Raw genomic sequence first — 23,129 nt, forward strand, 5'->3', positions numbered from 1 at the left:
AATTTAAAAAACAATTATGGTGGGAGTGGTTAACAAGCAATCTGGTAAGGTAGATAGCAGACTGGAAAGAGAAAATCGGATGTTCACGTGGATTAGAGCATTTTGAGTTAATGACCATGGCTGTTGTAGAATAAGCCACTGGAGAAAAATATGAGAGTATTTGGGGTAGAAAGACTTTGAGCCATGTATCATAGTCTTCTATAAAAGAGGGAAGTAGCCAAGGCATAGGAGAGAGTGGTATAGAAGAATGCTATGTGGCTCAAAGGAACAGAGGATTTCCTTAAGACAGTGGGAAACTACTGGGCTGGAAGGGACGATGGGGAACAGGTGAGTAAAAAACCCACCTCCTGATCCTGAAGAAGCAATTCTCTCAAAGGAGAACCCAGACACTGTTAAGACAAGGAGATGACTGGAACATGCCCAGAAGGAGCTGAATATATGGGTAAATTTTCCAATTATGGGGCAAAATTTCCTGAGAGTAGAGTGATAGGAAGCTGGGTGAAGAGAAGCACCTTCATCAAAAGCAAAGAAATGCAGCACAATATAAGTCCGATGGTGCCTTAGAACACTGAGCATCAAAGTAGAGTCTGCATAACCAGGGGATGGGGGCTTGGTGAGAGGTGAGCAGCTACATAATACAATCCATTAAGGTGTGGAAAGAAAATATTAGAGCTTCTATTTATATTGTTGGTTCATATTCAATTTTTTTTTTACTGTTTTGAAAACTACTTTCATAGAGAATTTCTGGTCAGAACCACTACTTTATGTTCTGAATGTTAAAACAGAGATCAGAGGCATGAAAAGTTAGTCCCAAAAATTTTCATGAGGAGCATGGGCACTGAGCTTAGTGACTTCCAAGTTTGAGGTGATTGTATGCTCAGCAATGGCAGTTGCAGCATCCATGACTTACAATAATGTATGTCTGCACACCTCTTATGCAATGGAGCTGAGTTTAAAAAAGAGAGATACATCTTCACTGTAAACCATTATTTAATTGTCAATATATATTTTATTTATTTCACTGAAGCTGGTGTAGATAATGGACAAATGAAATCCATATTCCAGGGAAAAAATAAATTTTTGCTGCTATATAATTTTCTGCTATATAGTTTTCAACAAGAATTTCCATGAATTTATAGCAGAAAATTATTATCACTCTTCTGTAATCTGCTGACAAGTTGTTTTGGGGGTACGCATGTCTCTTCAGTAATACCGTCTCTAGCGTTAGTCATTATTGCAACTTGATCTAACATATTCATTTCCAACCTAGAAGCTATATTCTGATCTACAGTGAAAAACACAGTTTCAAATATTGTTTTTCCACCTTTTAGATAGTTGTGAGGAATAAATGAGCTATTTCCAGTAAATCACTTAAAAACATTGCCTGTCACATAATAAACACTCAATAGATATTACTATTGCTATTATTATTACTAGTATTATTATTATCTTTACTTCAATCTCTGAAATGAGTCACAAGAACCATAAAAAAGTTGAGAATTTTGGAGGCGAAGGATCACTGTAAGCTAGGAAAAACTGTATGAATACTTTATTAACATTTGTATAGACCTTATAGTTAGTTTACAAAGCACTCCAAACATGTTTTTATATATACATACATTTTTTAATTTGCACAGTATCCCTGTGAGGTGTTAAGTAGCAGAGGTACAAATCTGATTTTATGAATGGGGAAGTAAGTGACTTCTAAAAGCTCTGATAAGAGGCAAGCTATGATGTGAGACTGAGTCATCTCACCTCAAGTCTCATACTCTATTTGCTACTGTCTCCCTTGATATTAATAAACTGATAAAGAAACCTAAAAAGTGAGTTGGTTCCATACAGTCTAAGTTAAAATGAAAAGCAGGAAGTGTAAAATCATTATTCAGAACCTTATTGTTACTTTATTAATGACTTTGTAAAACTCCCTCAGGGAAGGAAGACTTCTCCCTGGCTTACCTACTGTTTTCTGTACCTGTTCCTCAGAACTGTGTTCTTACGTCCCTTTCAGCTGAGGAGCTACTCCTGTGATAAGTTGTTCTTCCCACAAATGAGACTCCAACATCCTTTTCTTCCTTTTATGCAACAGAAACATCTTCCTTTGAGAAGAAAACTCTTTCTTGCTCTTTAAAGAATACATACTACCTTCAGTCTTCTACTATGCTCCTTTAACACCAAGTCTTGTACCATTTTAGAGCAAATCCATTAAAATTAGGTACATTCTTTGTCTAGTGTGTTCTAAGTGCATTAGGTATGTGATATTCCTTGGATCATCTGAAATATACATCATTTGCATTAATTTTAATTAATGCTAAATATGAAGCTAAAAATCACTCTTCTGCTGTGGTTAAGATAAAAAAGACTTTTAAACGGACACTCTGAATAGTCGTTCTTAGGTGGAGAATTATAAAAGCAATAGGTCTATGAGGAAAATTTTTCACTAGTTAAATGATGAATACCATAATGCACAACTGAAAGTTTATTCCTCAAGAACTTTTGAAATAATAATACAATAAAATAGCTACTATCTTGGATGAAAGATTTATTGATAGATCTTCAGCAGCTTGAAAGTAATATACTGAAAATTATGACCTAATATCTTTTTTTTCTTTTTGGTGTAATTACTCTATGATGTAACCCAAGTAAATAATATTAATACCCTGAATATAATGTGCTCCATTGATACTATCACAGTAGTCTCAAGGTACAAGTAAAAAGGAATATTCCTAATTGAAAAACTAATGATTAAACAGCAGCAACCCACATGACTAAAGTTAGAAGTTCCCAGTGAAGATGGCCTTACAACTGTGACCTATTATTACAATAAACTGAACTATGTAGACCATATCCAAGGAATGAAAAACAGTAAATAAACTAAGTAAATGACATTATAAATTGCACCTGCATTTCAGAGTCACACTTCAACAGATTCTGGTATTTCACACGAAATTCTGTATGACTGACTCTGCAAAGACCCTTCATACAGTATTACATGGGAAATAAATATAGGACCCTGTATCCATCTGTATCTTTCAGTATTGGGTGTGTATACGAATTTCTCACTGTCCCCAACCTCTTCTGGAAAAAATATAAGCTGTCTTGAATTGTTTTCTACTTGTTTAATGTGTCTTAACCTTGTCTTACCCCTGAATATGTAAACCTCTCTAAGATAGGGGCACCCTTCGGTATCACTTAGTTCCCCTTCCCCCAACATTCACTGTTCATAAATACAGATGAAAAGAAAAACGTGACCTTCAGCAAGCCATTTACCCTTTCTAACTCTAGGTTTATCTTTACAGTGAAGGAGTTGATCTAAATCTAGATGAGAGGTTCTTCACCAAATGTTTGTATCAGAACCTAGATAATATTTTCAAGCCCAAACCTCAGAGTCAGATTTGGTAGATGTGCGCTGAAAGCCAAGAAAATTTATCTCAGAGAAGTTCCTCAGATGGTTTTGATGAAGACTTCAAGTTGAGAAATAAGCTGTAAGAAATGCACCATTCCACAAATATATTATTTCTCTTTAGACCACATGAACATATTTTCTAACCATTCTTGAGATCTTTTTGAGTCTAGGACTCTTCACAATGGTTAGTTCAGCCACTTCACTCCATCAACCAGCTGTCACTTTTCACAGCCTGATCTATCCAGGTCCCTAAAGATAAAAAGTAATGAAATTTATGTTGTCCTACTTTGTCTGGACACTAGCACCACTGAATAAGGTGCCCCTTATATAATTTTATATTAAAGAGCAGTTTTAATATCCGGCAATGGCAGTAGAGAAGAAAGCAAATATATTTACCTGCTTTTTCAAGCAAATAATGGTGGCTTGACTCATTATTAATGGATTTGCTTTCCTCATAGGAAAATACAGTCACTGCATTTAAAAATCCTTTTCACTTTAGGAATACTCTATTGCTCATTTGATTATTTCCTCACCACTGCCCAGGGAGCAAAACTAAACAAACGGGAAAATTGTCACATCCAATGCTGTTATTTCTCTTTGAAAGAAAGTTCTAAAAAATAGAATAAGTATACAAAATACATGGTGTATCATCCCTAAATCTTAGTGGATCTGGGGGTAGGGGATGAGAAATGATGAGTGATTGCCAATGGTCGTGTGACAAACAACCCCTGTGGTGGTTTCAGGCCAGAAGCAGCAGTTTATGTCATCTTTGAGAAGAGTATTTGGAAGCAGCAATAAGACCTTATGCCACTATATGGGAGCACATGCCACTTGGTAAAATTTATTATAGTTGCTGTTGATAATAGCAATGATGATGATGATGATGACAATCTGGTCCCAGCATACAGAATACTGGTATGTTGACTTATTTAAGAAAAGGAGGGAGAAGCAGAGAAAAGATGGTGGAAGAGTAAGACGCGGAGATCACCTTCCTCCCCACATATACATCAGAAATACACATACACGTGGAACTGCTCTTATAGAACACCCACTGAATGATGGCAGAAGACCTCAGACCTCCCAAAAGGCAAGAAACTCCCCACGTACATGGGTAGGGCAAAAGAAAAAAGAATAAACAGAGACAAAAGAATAGGGATGGGACCTGCACCAGTGGAAGGGAGCTGTGAAGGAGAAAAGGTTTCCACACACTAGAAAGCCACTTCGTGAGTGGAGACTGTGGGTGGTGGAGGGGGGAAGCTTTGGAGCCGCGGAGGAGAACGCAGCAACAGGGGTGTGGAGGGCAAAGCAGAGAGATTCCCACACAGAGGATCGGTGCCGACCAGCACTCACCAGCCCGAGAGGCTTGTCTGCTCACCCGCTGGGGCGGGCGGGGGCTGGGAGCTGAGGCTCAGGCTTCGGTTGTATCCCAGGGAGAGGACTGGGGTTGGCTGCATGAACACAGCCTGAAGGGGTTAGTGTGCAATGACTAGCCGGGAGGGAGTCCGGGAAAAAGTCTGGACCTGCCAAAGAGGCAAGAGACTTTTTCCTGCCTCTTTGTTTCCTGGTGCACGAGGAGAGTGGATTAAGAGCACTGCTTAAAGGAGCTCCAGAGATGGACGCGAGCCACAGCTATCAGCGCAGACCCCACAGACAGGCATGGGACGCTAAGGCTATGGCTGTGGCCACCAAGAAGCCTGTGTGCGAGCACAGGTCACTGTCCACACCTCCCCTCCTGGGAGCCTGTGCACACCGCCACGGCCAGCGTCCTGTGATCCAGGGACAACTTCACCGGGAGAACACATGGCAATGCTGGCCTCTGCCGCTGCAGGCTTGCCCCACATCTGTACTCCTCCCTCCCCCCCGGCCTGAGTGAGCCAGAGACCCCCAGTCAGCTGCTCCTTTAACCCAGCCCTGTCTGAGCGAAGAACAGATGCCCTCAGGTGACCAACACGCACAGGCGGGGCCAAATCCAAAGCTGAACCTTGGGAGCAGTGCAAACAAAGAAGACAAAGGGAAATTTCTCCCAGCAACCTCAGGAGCAGTGGACAAAATCTCCACAGTCAACTTGATTAGCCCTGCAACTGTGGAATACCTGAATAGACAATGAATCATCCCAAATTGAGGAGGTGGACTTTGGGAGTAAGATTTCTCTTTTCCCCTTTTCCTCTTTTTGTAAGTGTGTATGTGTATGATTCTGGGTGAGATTTTGTCTGTATACCTTTGCTTTCACCATTTGTCCTAGGATTCTGTCAATCCATTTTTTTTTTACTTAAAAATTTTTTTTTCTTAATATTTTTTATTTTATTAACTTTATTTTTATTTTATTTTATTTTATCCTCTTTCTTTCTTTCTTTCTTTCTTTCTTTCTTTCTTTCTTTCTTTCTTTCTTTCTTTCTTTCTTTCTTTCTTTCTTTCTTTCATTTTTTCTCCCTTTTATTCTGAGCAGTGTGGATGAAAGACTCTTGGTGATCCAGCCAGGACTCAGTGCTGTGCCTCTGAGGGGGGAGAGCCAACTTCAGGACACTGGTCCACAAGAGACCTCCCAGCTCCAAGTAATATCAAATGGAGAAAACCTCCCATAGATCTCCATCCCAATACCAAGACCCAGCTTCACTCAACGACCAACAAGCTACAGTGCTGAAAACCCTATGCCAAACAATTAGCAAGACAGGAACACTGCCCCATCCATTAGCAGAGAGGCTGCCTAAAAGCATGAGAAGGCCACAGACACCCCAAAACACACCACCAGACGTGGACCTGCCCACCAGAAACACAAAATCTAGCCTCATCCATCAGAACACAGGCACTAGTCCCCTCCAACAGGAAGCCTACACAACCCACTGAACCAACTGTAGTCACTGGGGACAGACACCAAAAACAATGGGAACTATGAACCTGCAGGCTGCAAAAAGGAGACCCCAAACACAGTAAGAAAAGCATAATGAAAAGACAGAAAAACACACAGCAGATGAAGGAGCAAGGTAAAAACCCACCAGATCTAACAAATGAAGAGGAAATAGGCAGTCTACCTGAAAAAGAATTCAGAAAAAAGATACTAAAGATGATGCAAAATCTTGGAAATAATAGAATGGAGAAAGTGCAAGAAACATTTAACAAGGACCTAGAAGAACTAAAGAGGAAACAAGCAATGATGAACAACACAATATATGAAATTTAAAATACTCTAGAAGGTATCAATAGCAGAATGACTGAGGCAGAAGAACAGATAAGTGACCTGAAAGATAAAATATTGGAAATAACTACTGCAGAGCAGAATAAAGAAAAAAGAATGAAAAGAATGAGGGCAGCCTCAGAGACCTCTGGGACAACATTAAACGCACCAACATTCAAATTATAGGGGTCCCAGAAGAAGAAGAGAAAAGGAAAGGGACTAAGAAAATATTTGAAGAGATTATAGTTGAAAATTTCTCTAATATGGGAAAGGAAATAGTTAATCAAGTCCAGGAGGAACAGAGAGTCCCATACAGGATAAATCCATGGAGAAACATGCCAAGACACATATTAATGAAACTATCAAAAATTAAATACAAAGAAAACATTAAAAGCAGCAAGGGAAAAACAGCAAATAACACACAAGGGAATCCCCATAAGGTTGACTGCTGATGTTTCAGCAGAAACTCTGCAAACCACAATGGAGTGGTAGGACATACTTAAAGTGATGAAGGAGAAAAACCTACAACCAAGATTATTCTACCCAGCAAGGATCTCATTCAGATTTGATGGAGAAATTAAAACCTTTACAGACAAGCAAAAGCTGAGAGAGTTCAGCACCACCAAACCAGCTTTACAACAAATGCTAAAGGCACTTCTCTAGGGAAGAAACACAAGAGAAGGAAAAGACCTACAATAACTAACCCAAAACAATTAAGAAAATGGGAAAAGGAACATACATATCCATAATTATCTTAAATGTAAAAGGATTAAATACTCCCACCAAAAGACACATACTGGCTGAACGCATACAAAAACAAGACCCATATATATGCTGTCTACAAGAGACCCACTTCAGACCTAGGGACACATACAGACTGAAAGTGAGGGGATGGAAAAAGATATTCCATGTAAATGGAAATCAAAAGAAAGCTGGAGTAACAATTCTAAGATCAAACAAAATAGACTTTAAAACTAAGACAAGAGACAAAGAAGGACACTACATAATGATCAAGGGATCAATCCAAGAAGAAAATACACCAACTGTAAATATTCATGCACCCAACATAGGAGCAGCACAATACATAAGGGAAATACTAACAGCCATAAAAGGGGAAATCAACAGTAACACATTCATAGTAGGGGACTTTAACACCCCACTTTCACCAATGGACAGATCATCCAAAATGAAAATAAATAAGAAATTACAAGCTTTAAATGATACGTTAAACAAGAAGGACTTAATTGATATTTATTGCACATTCCATCCCAAAACAACAGAATACACATTTTTCTCAAGTGCTCATGGAACATTCTCCAGAATAGATCATATCTTGGGTCACAATTCAAGCCTTGGTTAATTTAAGAAAATTGGAAATGTATCAAGTATCTTTTCCAACCACAACACTAGGAGACTAGATATCAATTAGAGGAAAAGATCTGTAAAAAATACAAACACAAGGAGGCTAAATAATACACTGCTTAATAGTGAACTGATCACTGAAGAAATCAAAGAGGAAATAAAAAAATACTTAGAAACAAATGACAATGGAGACACGATGACCCAAAACCTATGGGATACAACAAAAGCAGTTCTAAGAGGGAAGTTTATAGCAATAAAATCCTACCTAAATAAACAGGAAACATCTCAAATAAACAACCTAACCTTGCACTTAAAGCAATTAGAGAAAGAATAACAAAAAAAACCCCAAAGTTAGCAGAAGGAAAAAAATTATAAGAATCAGATCAGAAATAAAAGAAAAAGAAATGAAGGAAACAGTAGGAAAGATCAATAAAACTAAAAGCTGGTTCTTTGAGAAGATAAACAAAAATGATAAGCCATTAGCCAGACTTATCAAGAAAAAAAGGGAGAAGACGCAGATCAATAGATAGAAATGAAAAAGGAGAAGTAACAACTGACACTGCAGAAATTCAAAGGATCATGAGAGATTACTGCAAGCAACTCTATGCTAATAAAATGGACAACCTGAAAGAAATGGACAAATTCTTAGAAATGCACAACCTTCTGAGCCTGAACCAGGAACAAATAGAAAATATGAACAGACCAATCACAAGCACTGAAATTGAAACTGTAATTAAAAACCTTCCAACAAACAAAAGCCCAGGACCAGATGGCTTCTCAGGCGAATTCTATCAAACATTTAGAGAAGAGCTAACACCTATCCTTCTAATACTCTTCCAAAATAGAGCAGAGGGTGGAACACTCCCAAACTCATTCTATGAGGCCACCATCACACTGATACCAAAACCAAAGATGTCACAAAGAAAGAAAACTACAGGCCAATATCTCTGCTGCACATAGATGCAAAAATCCTCAACAAAATACTAGCAAACAGAATCGAACAGCACTTTAAAAGGTTCAAACACCATGATCAAATGGGGTTTTTTCAAGGAATGCAAGGATTCTTCAGTATATGCAAATCAATCAATGTGATACACCATATTAACAAATTGAAGAAGAAAAACTATATGATCCTCTCAATAGATGCAGAGAAAGCTTTTGACAAAATTCAACACCCATTTATGATAAAAACCCCACAGAAAGTAGGCATAGAAGGAAATTTCCTCAACATAATGAAGGTCATATATGACAAACCCACAGCCAGCATCATTCTCAATGGTGAAAAACTGAAACCATTTCCACTAAGATCAGGAACAAGACAAGGTTTCCCACTCTCACCACTCTTATTCAACATAGTTTTGGAAGTTCTAGCCACAGCAATCAGAGAAAAAAAAGAAATAAAAGGAATCCAAATAGGAAAAGAAGTAAAGCTGTCATTGTTTGCAGATGATATGATATTCTAGAGAATCCTAAAGATGCTACCAGAAAACTACTAGAGCTAATCAATGAATTTGGTAAAGTAGCAGGATAAAAAATTAATTCACAGAAATATCTGGCATTCCTATACACTAATGATAAAAAATCTGAAAGTGAAATTAAGAAAACACTCCCATTTACCATTGCAAGAAAAAGAATAAAATATCTAGGAATAAACCTACCTAAGGAGACAAAAGACCTGTTTGCAGAAAATTATAAGACACTGATGAAAGAAATTAAACATTACACAGACAGATGGAGAGATATACCATGTTCTTGGATTGAATGAATGAACATTGTGAAAATGACTCTATTACCCAAAGCAATCCACAGATTCAATGCAATCCCTATCAAACTACAACTGGCATTTTTCACAGGACTAGAACAAAAACTTTCACAATTTGTATGGAAACACAAAAGACCCTGAATAGCCAATGCAATCTTGAGAACGAAACATGGAGCTGGAGGAATCAGGCTCCCTGTCTTCAGACTATACTACAAAGCTATAGTAATCAAGACAGTATTGTACTGGCCCAGAAACAGAAATATCACTCAATGGAACAGGATAGAAAACCCAGAGATAAACCCATGCACATATGGTCATCTTATCTTTGATAAATGAGGCAAGAATATACAGTGGAGAAAAGACAGCCTCTTCAATAAGTGGTGCTGGGAAAACTGGACAGGTGCATGTAAAAGTATGAAACTAGAACACTCCCTAACACCATACAGAAAAAGAAACTCCAAGTGGATTAAAGACCTAATGTAAGTCCAAACACTATCAAACTCTTAGAGGAAAACATAGGCAGAACACTGTATTACATAAATCGCAGCAAGATCCTTTTTGACCCACCTCCTAGAGAAATGGAAATAAAAACAAAAATAAACAAATGGGATCTAATGAAACTTAAAAGCTTTTGCACATCAAAGGATACCATAAATAAGACCAGAAGACAACCCTCAGAATGGGAGAAAATATTTGCAAATGAAGCAACTGACAAAGGATTAATATCCACAATTTATAAGCAACTCATGCAGCTCAATAACAAAAAAACAAACAATCCAATCCAAAAATGGGCAGAAGAACTACCTAGACATTTCTCCAAAGAAGATATACAGATTGCCAACAAACACATGAAAGAATGCTCAACATAATTAATCATTAGAGAAATGCAAATCAAAACTACAATGAGATATCATCTCACACCAGTCAGAATGGCCATCATCAAAAAATCTAGAAACAATAAATGCTGGAGAGGGTGTGGAGAAAAGGGAACCCTCTTGCACTGTTTGTGGGAATGTAAATTGATACAGCCACTATGGAGAATTGTATGGAGGTTCCTTAAAAAATTACAAATAGAACTACCATATGACCCAGCAATCCTACTACTGAACATATACCCTGCAAAAACCATAACTCAAAAAGGGTTGTGTACCAAAATATTCATTGCATCTCCGTTTACAATAGCCAGGAGATGGTAGCAACCTAAATGTCCATCAACAGATGAATAGATAAAGATGTGGCACATATTTACAATGGAATATTACTCAGCCATAAAAGTGAACAAAATTGAATTATTTGTAGTGAGGTGGATGTACCTAGAGTCTGTCATACAGAGTGAAGTACGCCAGAAAGAGAAAAACAAACACCGTATGCTAACACATATATATGGAATCTAAGAAAAAAAATGGTCATGAAGAACCTAGGGGTAAGATGGGAATAAAGACACAGACCTACTAGAGAATGGACTTGAGGATATGGTGAGGGAGAAGGGTAAGCTGTGACAAAGTGAGAGAGTGGCATGGACATATATACACTACCAAACGTAAAATAGATAGTTAGTGGGAAGCAGCCGCATAGCACAGGGAGATCAGCTCGGTGGTTTGTGACCACCTAGAGCGGTGGGATAGGGAGGGTGGGAGGGAGGGAGACACAAGAGGGAAGAGATGTGGGAACATATGTGTATGTATAACTGATTCACTTTGTTATAAAGCAGAAACTAACACACCATTGTAAAGCAATTATACTCCAATAAAGATGATTTAAAAAAAGAAGAGGAAAGTAAACTTAACTGGGAATCAGAATACCTAGGTGTCAGTGTCAGTTTTGTCATTCACTAACTGCTTGAACAATGTTTCCATGTGTTTGGGTATAATTTTTAATCTATTATATAAGAGTGCTGGATTAGATCAAGAATTTTCAAACTATTTTGAGGAGACCCCTCAAGGATTGCCTTAATGTGGGCAAAAGGTGAGAATCTTTATTCTTCCTCTTTCAATTAGAGCAACTCTTCAAATATCTGTTTTATATATTGAGCTATTGTGTGTAAGTGTGTGTGTGTGAGGGAAAGAGAGCACAGACAGTATGGAGAGAGGTATTTAGTTCTCTGGATTTTTTAAAAGTGAAAATCCATCTAGATTATCTCTGTGGAACTTTATATCTATGATGTCCTAGAATTCTACAATACGTAAACTTAGAAATCAAAGACCTTCCAAGAGCTCACCATATATCCTCCCTTATTTTTCCTCTATCACATTTGTTGCTATTGTTGTCTTATACTTCTAAAAGCCCTCCATTTCCATCTTCCTGAGCCTGAAGTCTTAAGACATTGTCCAAGGAAGGAGCACTGGTTCCTATTTGTAAAATGACCCTGCTGTCCCCACAGGACTTACTTTAGACCTAAACAGACCCAGAGATGCCTAGGTAGTAAAATTTTGAGGAACTAGGATAAGAGGGTCAAATCCTTGTCCCATAGGTATCTGGATGAAGCTTGAATGTCTTTTTTCCAGAGAATAGAATCTGTTGTTCCACACTAGGAATTTAGGCTTATCGTGCAGACCCCTATGGAAGAACGAACACTGACATATTTGCAGTCAGAAACAACTCTTGTACAACATGTTATATATGAAAGTTGTTAAGAGAGTAAATCCTGAGTTCTCAGCACAAGAAAAAATTTTTCTATTTCTTTAATTTTATATCTATATGAGATGATGGATGTTCACTGAACTTGTGATAATCACTTCATGATGTATGTAAATAAAATCATTACGTTGTACGCTTTAATCTTAATACAGTTTTGTCAACTATATCTCAATAAAACTGGAAGAAAAAAGAAAGAAAAGACTCGTCTGAGATCAAGCTTTTAAAAAATCTTTCATTGGAGTATAATTAATTTACAATGTTGTGTTAGTTTCAAATGTACAGCAAAGTGAATCAGTTATAGATATACATATATCCACTCTCTTTTTTAAAGATTCTTTTCTAATATAGGCCATTACAGCGCACTGAGTAGAGTTCCCTGTGCTATACAGCAGGTTCTTATTAGTTATCTATTTTATATATAGTAGTGTGTATATATCAATCCCAATCTCCCAATTTATCCCTCCCCCCTTATGCCCTGGTAACCATATGTTTATTTTCTACATCCATGACTATAGTTTTGTAAATAAGTTCATTTGTACCTTTTTTCTAGATTCCACATATAAGCGATATCATATGGTATTTGTCTTTCTCTGTCTGGCTTACTTCACTCAGTATGACAATCTCTAGGTCCATCCATGTTGCTGCAAATGGCATTATTTTGTTCTTTTTTATGGCTGAGTAATATTCCATTGTATATATGTACCACATCTTCTTTATCCATTCCTCTGTTGATGGACATCTGGGTGGCTTCTATGTCCTGGCTATTGTAAATAGCGTTGCAACGAACATTGAAGTGCATGTATATTTTTGAATTATGGTTTTCTCTGGGTATATGCCCAGCAGTGGGATTTTTGGGTCATATGGTAGTTCTAATTTTAGTTTTTTAAAGAACCTCCATACTGTTTTCCATAGAGGCTGTATCAATTTACATCCCCACCAGCAGTGCAAGAGTGTTCCCTTTTCTCCACACCCTCTCCAGCATTTACTGTGTGTAGATTTTTTGATGATGGCCATTCTGATCCGTGTGAGGTGACACTTGACTTAACGTTATCTCATTTCTTTCTCACAACAATCTTATAAGGTAGGTGAATTACCTATTGCAATTATAAGTACTCCATTATTTCTAACTTATTCTCTTTACAATTACAAATATTATTATTGAAAGGGACTGGAATGGGGAAACTAGGGAAACAAATTTCACCTACTGCACCATCCTGCAGTCACACTTCCTTAATGGCATAGAGTTACCTCTCTCTTTCAGGTAGTGCCCTATTCTCTGCCAATATTACATTCTCTTGGGGTGGGGGTGGGAAACTACTGTAGCTACAGCATTTGCTGTTGAAACCTAACACCCCTTCAGTGACTCTTCCACAAAAGTTCCCACTGGTCTCACTACACTTCATTGTAGTAGGAGATACTGTGTATTAAGCTTTAAAAAGTTTCTGTTTCTCTCATCCAACATTTATAGTATGATTTGTCTTTTAAAAGAATTTACTATAATTTCCTCCATCAGAAATAAAAAATTAAATCAAAATGCTGTAAAGTTTCTCAGGCACTTGGAAAAAGTCAGGCAAATCTTTTTCTTCTTTTAATATGTCCCTGTAGAACAGAAACTGTCCCCTCCCAGCAGTAAACACTAACAGTGTGTGAGGACTCTCATCTCTTATTTTAAATTTAAATGGTCCTCTTAAGTAATCAGAAGGGATTTATTACGTGTTAACTATTGGCAAAAAATAAATATTTACCCCACACCAACGTTATAAGTGATGATTGTTATTTTTCAATTGTGCTGATTTTTTATAAAATGGACTTATAATAATAGAGTCTTTAACTACTTACCAAATCTTTTCACCTCCTTTTAATCCTCATAACAGTCCTCTGATATAGTTGGGGTAAGTGTTTCTATCCTCATTTTCTAGGTAAGGACATTGAGACTCGGAGAAGCAAAGTGTCTTGCCAGGCATTTAGTGAGTGGATGAGTTGGAACTTTATTAAAACACAAATCTCATTGCAAATCCTCTGCTCTTTCTTTCTAGCTCTCTTTCTGCCCGTTTTACTGAATAATTTGCTCATGTAACATAATTAAAACAGTTTTATCTCGACACAATTACAATAAATGAAAAATTCTTTTAAAGTCCTCAGGAGACAAAACTTTCTCCCCAGCTCTCCTTCAAGTAATGACTTTATAAAATGGTACCTTCCATTTACAGCCTCCAGAATTCTTGGTCTTTTCCCTCTTATTTATGTCCCTCAGTTCTCTCCCGCTGCCATCATGTTCTGCACCACTGCTCTCCCTCCACTTTTAACATTCACTCTGCTGTTTTACTCACCCTGGAAAAAGCAAAGGGTAGTGTTTAAGGTAGGGTTGCCATGTAAAATACAGAATGCCAGGATGCCCAACCAAATTTGAATTTCAGGTAAATGAATAATGTTTTTAATATAAGTGTGTCCCAAATATTGCATGGGGATATATTTATGCTAAAAAGTAATTTGTTGTTTTCCTGAAATTCAAATTTAACTAGACATTTAAAAAATTTTATATGCTAAATCTGGCAACACTAAGTTAACAGTACAGGTTCTGATGTCAGAATGACTTGATTTGAATAATGATTCTTACTCTGAGTAGCTGTAGGATTTTAGGCAAAAAAGTTTTAAATCTCTTAACTTTAATTTCCTCCTGTCTGAAATGAGGATAATGATATTAGTTATCTAATATGATTGTTGAAATAATTAAATAAGATATGTGAGTAAAGTTCTTAGTAGAGTGCCTATCATATAATAGATACTCAAAATGGTAGCCATTGATATTACTGAATGACAATAACTAATAATAACATTCTTCCTGTTAGGTAGATGGATGTTTAACAGGTAATAAAATCTTCAGTTACATGGATAAAGCTCTATAGTAGAAACTTCGAGAACTTCACATAGACATCCAGTCTTCTCAAGGCATGGGCCTTTTTTATACTTAAGCTTTAAAGTACAACTCCTCCATGTCTGAAACAAAAATAGCTGTTTTGTCATGAAGCACAATGCAATATCAGTAGCTTTTAGGTCTGAGACAACATATAAAACTGGGGTAATAGAAAGTAGAATATTCAAGGTAATCAACATCCGACACCCAAGACGTGGTCTTCTCTTTTGTGTCTTGAGTCACTTGATTTGGTCAACAGGTGGCAAGCAATAATTTCATAAGTCACCCTGTATCTGGTTAGTATATCAAGAAGCAAATGACCTTAGAGAAGAACACAACAATAAAGATTCAAAGCAAGGCAAGAGAGAATCAAAGAAAATGACTAACAGTAAGGAAGGCCCAGTCAAAAGATTCGGTGTTCATGAATCTAGCGTCACTTAAGAGTTGCCAGAAAAAAAAGCAGAGCCCAAGTCTAGGAATAATAGTGATACTGAGTGGGTTTTGTAACAGGAATCTCAATATTGAAGTAGGTACAAGCAGAAGTAAAGGTCAAAGTATTTAATAACTCATATGAATAGGAAGTGTAGTAGGCAGTATTAGAGCTGAGTATTAAAGGCCCCTCATTGCCTGTTTAGTTGCTAAATCATAAGGAGATACAAGGGTCCAGAGGGAGGAGTCAGAGTCACTAAGGTAATTATGGGGGCGGTAGGACTTGGAGGGGTAGCAGCTTCATACCAGTTGGTACAGAAATATTTCAACATGTTTAATAATCAGCAGAGGTACATTGGTGGATGACAACTAAATAGCAGCCCTGGATACAAGATTCAAACTAGAGTATGAATAGGCCAAGCAGGCAGAACTACAAGCAGAGATTATCTAGAGCTATATGTTATAACATTCATGACCCTAAATTTGGATTGTGGTGGTTTACTTTTGTTCTTTGATTCTATATCAACTGGTCTGTAAAGTAATAATGGTATCATTTTTTTCATCGTTTATCAGTATTGCCTATCACAGTGCTTAATAAATATTTGTTTAATGAATAAAGAGCCAGTCAGTTTCTCCTAGTGCCTGGAGTGCCCTGAGGATAGATCATTCTTAAGGATGAAAACCTCTGAGAATTCATTCTGATCCTGAACTAGACTTGGAGGTCTGCTCAAGACATAAGCTGGTCCCTATCATTTGAACTCTTGGATATCAATTCCTAAGCCTCACCTAAGGAGAAGAATACAAGGGTGTTCTACAATTACATGGCTTCCCTAAAGCAGAGCTGAACATTTAAAGGAGAGGGGCAGAACCACACAAGTCACTGGGATCCTGAACTATTTCTTAAACTTTTTCAATTCCACTCAAAATTCTATTTAGCAAATATGGGTCCAGTTTACAATGATAGAGAGAAATAAATTTCAGGAAATAGCCCACATTTGAACTTCAGTCACTCTCAGCTAAACCAACGTCTTATGACAATTTATGTTTCCCATGATAAACTGCTTCTGTTCATTTGGGGAAGTAAAAAACAGAACTATACTGCAATTCTGTAAGCTACAAATTTCTCAGCTTTAAATAGAAATAGCAGAACAATTCAAAGAATTAGCTGCCCATAGCAATGATTCAGTATTTTTAATTGATGTCAGTAAACTTTGTTTCTCATCATTTTTATAGATATGTTCTTAAATATAATTATTAAAAGGCTATTTCAAACTCATGCACATATGGTCACCCAATATGTGAGAAAGCAGGCAAGAACATACAATGGAGAAAAGACATTCTCTTCAATAAGTGGTGCTGGGAAAACTGGACAGGTACATAAAAAAGAATGAACTTAGAACACTCCCTAACACCATAAACAAAAATAAAACTCAAAATGGATTAAAGACCTGAATGTAAGGCCAGACACTATAAAACTCTAAGAGGAAAACATAGGCAGAACACTCTTTGACATAAATTGCAGCAGGATTTTTTGACCCACCTCCTATAATAATGAAAATAAAATCAAAAATTAACAAATGGGACCTAATTTAAAACTTAAAAGCTTTTGCACAGCACAAGAAACCATAAACAAGATGAAAAGACAACCCTCAGAATGGGAGAAAATATTTGCAAATGAAGCAACTGACAAAGGATTAATCTCCCAAATATACAAACAGCTCATTCAGTTCAATAACATAAAAACAAACAACCCAATCAAAAAATGGGCAGAAGCCCTTAATAGACATTTCTCCAAAGAAGGCATACAGATGGCCAACAAACACATGAAAAAATGTTCAACATCACTAATTATTAGATAAATGAAAATCAAAACCACAATGAAGTATCACCTCACACCACTCAGAGTGGCCATCATTAAAAAATCTACAAACAGTAAATGCTGGAGAGGGTGTATAGAAACGGAACCCTCTTGCATTGTTGGTGGGAATGTAAATTGATACAGCCACTATGGAGAACAGTATGGAGGTTCCTTAAAAAATTAAAACTAGAGCAACCATATGACCTAGCAATCTCACTACTGGGCATATACCCAGAGAAAAGTTTAATTCAAAAAGACACATGCACCCCAAAGTTTATTGCAGCACTACTTATAATAGCCAGGACATGGAAGCAACCTAGGAATAGATAAAGAAGGAATAGAGGAATAGATAAAGAAGATGTGGTATGTATATACAATGGAATATTACTCAGCCATAAAAAGGAATGAAATTGGGTCATTTGTAGAGACGTGGATGGACCTAGAGACTGTCATACAGAGTGAAGTAAGGCAGAAATAGGAAAACAAATATTGTATAATGCTGCTTTTATGTGGAATCTAGAAAGTTGATACAGATGAACTTGTTTGCAAAACAGAAATAGAGACACAGACATAGGGAACAGACATATGGATACTGTGGGGGAAAGGGGAGGGTGGGCTGTATTGAGAGATTGGGATTGACTTATACACTATTGATGCTATGTATAAAATAGATAACTAATGAGAACCTACTGTATAGCTCAGGGAACTCTACTCAGTGCTCTGTGGTGACCTAAATGGGAAGGAAATCCAAAAAAGTGGGACTATATGTGTACATATAGCAGATTCACTTTGCTATACAGTAGAAACTAACACAACATTGTAAAGCAACCATATTCCAATAAAAATTAATTATAAAAAATAAATTAATCAAGAGAAAAATAAAGGCTATTTCATAAAATTTCAAGTGGTGCTGTACATTTATACCATAATAAATATGAAACCAACATTTTTACAACTTTCTACTAAACCTTGAAGAAAAGTACACTACATGAACGGGAGTCAAAAGTCCCAAATTTCCAATGAACATTTTTCAAAAGGACAGTTATCTTTATTTTATCATTATGAGAACATTTTTTGCCATCATTTCCTTTTTTGCTTTCAAATATTATTTTGTTTTTCATGGATTTTCACACATACATAGATAATTGGCTAATTTTCCATGCAAATGACTAGTCATGAAAACTTTACGGTTTTCTTTCTTTCCTGTACTAACTGAAACAATTGCCCACTTAACTGCATAATTATTCCAGTTTATTATACATACTAATCCTCATCAAACCACCCCTCCACCCTTCATCCAAACACTCATTATGTAGTAATGTTATATTAGTCAGATTACCTGAAAAGAAATTCATTTTATTTTAATATAAACATATATGTGTATATATATATGTATGTATGTATATATTAAAAAATAAAGATCTACTCTACCCTTGCCCTAAAGCAGCCCCACAAAAAGGATAATTGCATGTGAAAAGTTATCCCTAAAGAACTATTACCAGTTTTAAGAAGACCTAAATGTTAAGGGTAAGATTGGAAAGAACCAGAAAGTCTGCTTACAACTTTGAATGGACCAGGTTAGTATTATCTCTGGTCTTAAACCTCTGGGGAAAAAAAAAAAAAGAACCTGAGGGAGACTGGCTTCTTTTGGCGACTAACCCATGAGACTGAGAGATGTAGCCTAAAAGTTCCAGGAGTCCAGTATAGTCTATCTCTTGAATTGCTTTTAATGATTTAAAGATGTTCCTGACAGAAAATTACTTGAGACTGGGTCAAACCCACTCTGGGCCCTACAATAGTGACCTGAAATCCAAATATGGGATATAAATTAAACTGACCTATACAGGTAGGGAGCAAAATTATATTGGGCGTCATTCTTAACCTGCTGAAATTCTTCCCTACACAGAAATGATGATCTTCCCACACTGCTGAATCAAAAACATTCTCCTTTTTCATAGAAGCACAAAAATAATACTTTAACTCCCAAAAAAAGTGAGACAGAAAGAAATGTATCATTCCATACATTTTAAATAACATTTTAAAATGGAATTGCATTGTCATATAAGTGAGACCCATGATGAAAAATAGAAGGAAGAACGCCTACTTAGGATCCAAACATGCTAAACCACAACCCCTTATGCATATTTCATTCAAGCATTGAAGGCAGCAAGTATGAGGTCAAGATGAAAATAACACTAAATTTATTATCTTTCCTTGCTTAAATATCGCATTGAATTCTTAGGCTGTTTTAACAGTGAGTAATCTTTAGAAATTAAGAATTTTGATGACATAAGCAAGAGGGAGAAAATTGAAATATTAGAGTAATAATTAAATGCACTCCTAAATTTGGTACTAGCTAAATATTGTGTTTTTAAATATAATACTATGTAGTCTTAATACTATTATGAATATATCTTCTTCGTAAAGTATTAATATATATTACAATCTCTAAGAAAACTTCACACCAATAATGTTGCCCAATGATATTTTTGTTTTGTTTTGTTTTGTTTTTAAAAAGATGTTGGGAGTAAGAGTTTATTAATTAATTTATTTATTTTTGCTGTGTTGGGTCTTCGTTTCTGTGCGAGGGCTTTCTCTAGTTGTGGCAAGCGGGGACCACTCTTCATCGCGGTGTGCGGGCCTCTCACTCTCGCGGCCTCTCTTGTTGCAGAGCACAGGCTCCAGACGCACAGCCTCAGTAGTTGTGGCTCACGGGCCTAGTTGCTCCGCGGCATGTGGGATCCTCCCAGACCAGGGCTCGAACCAGTGTCCCCTGCATTAGCAGGCAGATTCTCAACCACTGGGCCACCAGGGAAGCCCCCAATTACGTTTAATTCACTTTAGAAAAGATAAAGTTTAACATTAATATTTTATCATTTTGGTAATTCATATTAAAATGTACAAATTTAGCAATATATAAAACAATGTACACACAACTGTTTTTTCTGTATCTATAAGACATTAAGTCAGTTGTTCCAAAACCCTTATCCATTGTCTCTTCAGAATCAAATGTCAGAATGGTGGAAATGGATTGGGAGGCTTATTGGAGATGTTGGAGAAAGGACTGATGAACAGGAAACAAATCAGGGGTACTTATTATTAGATCATAGAAAGTTGAAGATGGTGAAAATAAACTAAAGATTGTGTGATCAAAAAGAACAAATTGTAAGGGCATCTGGGTAATTTATTCTTTAAAATTTAATCCAAGACCAAAGAGGTAATTGGAACAGAATATGTGAGTACTAAGGTACAAATCTTATTAATATATAATGCAACCATAACAACTCCATAACATAAATTCATACCATTTCATTTTACAAGCAAAATACACGTCAATCATTTTACTATACCTGGGAAAGAAGTGTGAGCTATAAAGTATAGGGTCTTGTTTCCAAGTCTGCAGTAAACTATACCATTCTTAGTTATGTTTTGTTGATTAATTAATTTAATTTAATTCCAAAATTGCTATTACTCCCTGATTTTATCCTAAGCCAGGATCTTGATTGAGGATAATCTGAGAAGTGTAAATATTGCCAGGAGATCCTCTTCATTTCTAGATGGTGGTTCTCTATGCACTTTGTTCATTCTATGTATATGCTTTCCTTCCTCCCATCGCTGAAAACCACCATGCATGACAGAGTGATATATAATAGTTGATGCTTGTGCCAAGAAAGTTCAAAAGCATCAAGTTCAATTGCAAATCTTAATGGCAAATTCTCCATTTTTCCTTAAGCCCTCCTTCCACATTCTTTCAAATATCATTTAAATCCAACTTTTGTTTGAAGAATTTCTGATTGTTAGTGTGAAAGATTCTGTATGTTGAAAATAAAAAGAAAGATATTTGAGCACTACTCATATGTCTTTAAACAGTTTTGTGGAGAAATAAATGTCCCTGTCTGATACATGTTCTATTTGTCTTTTCAGTGTCTGAGAGCAATAATTCTCTCCTCATCTCACTTTTTTTTAACCACTTTTGTGGTAAATAAATCTGAGGAGTGAGAGTGAGGTAATCAATTTGGGATGCTGGTGGCAATTAGATAAGCATATATGGAATATACAAACTTGAATGTAGCAAACATTAAAGATATCAAAACAATTAAAAATATGGTCATAAAACTCAATCATTTAAATTGCCATCTACAAGAATTCAGATGTACCATTGGTCAAATAATTTCTTGAAAAATGTAATAACCACATCACAAAGGGGTCTGATGTGACACAATAAGCCAGAGAAGACTGCTATTACTCCAGTCTCATAAGCTAGTCCAACCAACATACAGTTGGTTCTTATTGTAGATGTGATACAAGTTCCCTACTTCTCTGGTTTGAAATTTGTAAGTTAGGAGTGCTAAATTCAGAACTATTTCCATGGGAAATGTTACAGAGATTACATCTTGCTAAAGAATGTAAGAGAACTTCCCGAGCTTTCGATGCCTCTATGTTCTACTCTTGAGAGATTTGAAGGCTAATCTGATTTACATTATTCATTAACAAATTAGAAGCCATAAGATTGGTTATGGAGCAGCACCTAGTGAGATTTTCTTCCAAAAACTCTTTGTAGAGTTCGTCCACTCTTTTTTCCATATAACTATTAAGCATAAAATTAGAGAGGGGCTGCTTATGAAACAACATACTTTTTTCTCGAATTTCATCCCCATTCAAAAGCTTTGAGGCAGGTAGTTTCTCTAGAGGTTCACTGATGGAAGAATGACCCAATGGTACATCTACTGAAAGTAAAAGAGGACCATTAAAAGCATCATCACGTATGTGTTCCACAAAGCAGCCGGAATCATACATGTTACCCACGTGGTCTCCTCCAATCTTTAGGTCCGGATAATTCTGGCAGATACTTGTACATGAACAAGATTGGTATAAATCTAATTGTTTTTCATCATGTTCTCTCTTTGGAATGGGTAACACAGCAGACACATTTCCTGGAAGGGATGCACTTTTGCATTTTGCTACAGTTACCTCATCCACAGATTTTATTTTATTTTTATCATTACTTTGCTCTGTTAAACTTTCTTTCATGACCTTATTTTGATTTTCCATTTTATCAGGGGAAAGTGAATTGTCTTCTATATCTAAAAGCTGCTTTTTCCAAGTTTCCTTTTCATAATTTGACGTTATCTTACATGTAAGTGTTTCTTTGTATAGTAGTTCAGTTAGGAAGGCTTCTCCAAGCATTTTATTAGACAAGGTTTCTAAACAGAAGAGTGCAATATATTCCTGTAATATAAAAAAACTCATTAAGGCAACGTACATTAAAATGTCTAATGAAGATTTAACTCCTACATGAAAACACAAATGATTTAGGGAGGCACTATTGCTCAAAGGATAGAGAATAGGACCAGGAGTAAGGAGACTTGGTTTCCGACTCTGTCATTAACTATTTACCATAGGGTAATTTATTTATCATTCCTGGGTCTCAATTTTCCTATTAATTTAGTGGTGATGATAATACTCCCCAGACTTCTTCACAAGGTTATTGTCAGGATATTATATGGTATACAAATGTTTTAAAAGTACAAACTTATACAAATATATAATTATTTTAATATATTCCACTGTCATAAATGATTTTCTTAAAAT

The 23,129-nt window shown here is 36.4% G+C and overlaps 1 protein-coding gene across 1 annotated transcript; it reads right to left on the bottom strand.

Annotated features, from left to right (window-relative positions):
• Positions 1-21,824: 21,824 nt before the first annotated feature.
• Positions 21,825-22,724, bottom strand: LOC131748105 (TLR adapter interacting with SLC15A4 on the lysosome-like). The gene is given in 1 exon segment (XM_059050181.1): positions 21,825-22,724. A coding segment is annotated over 1 exon segment (900 nt).
• Between the last annotated feature and the right edge of the window lie 405 nt (positions 22,725-23,129).

This window comes from Kogia breviceps, chromosome X, assembly GCF_026419965.1.
Source record: "Kogia breviceps isolate mKogBre1 chromosome X, mKogBre1 haplotype 1, whole genome shotgun sequence".
Lineage (NCBI taxonomy): Eukaryota > Metazoa > Chordata > Mammalia > Artiodactyla > Physeteridae > Kogia > Kogia breviceps.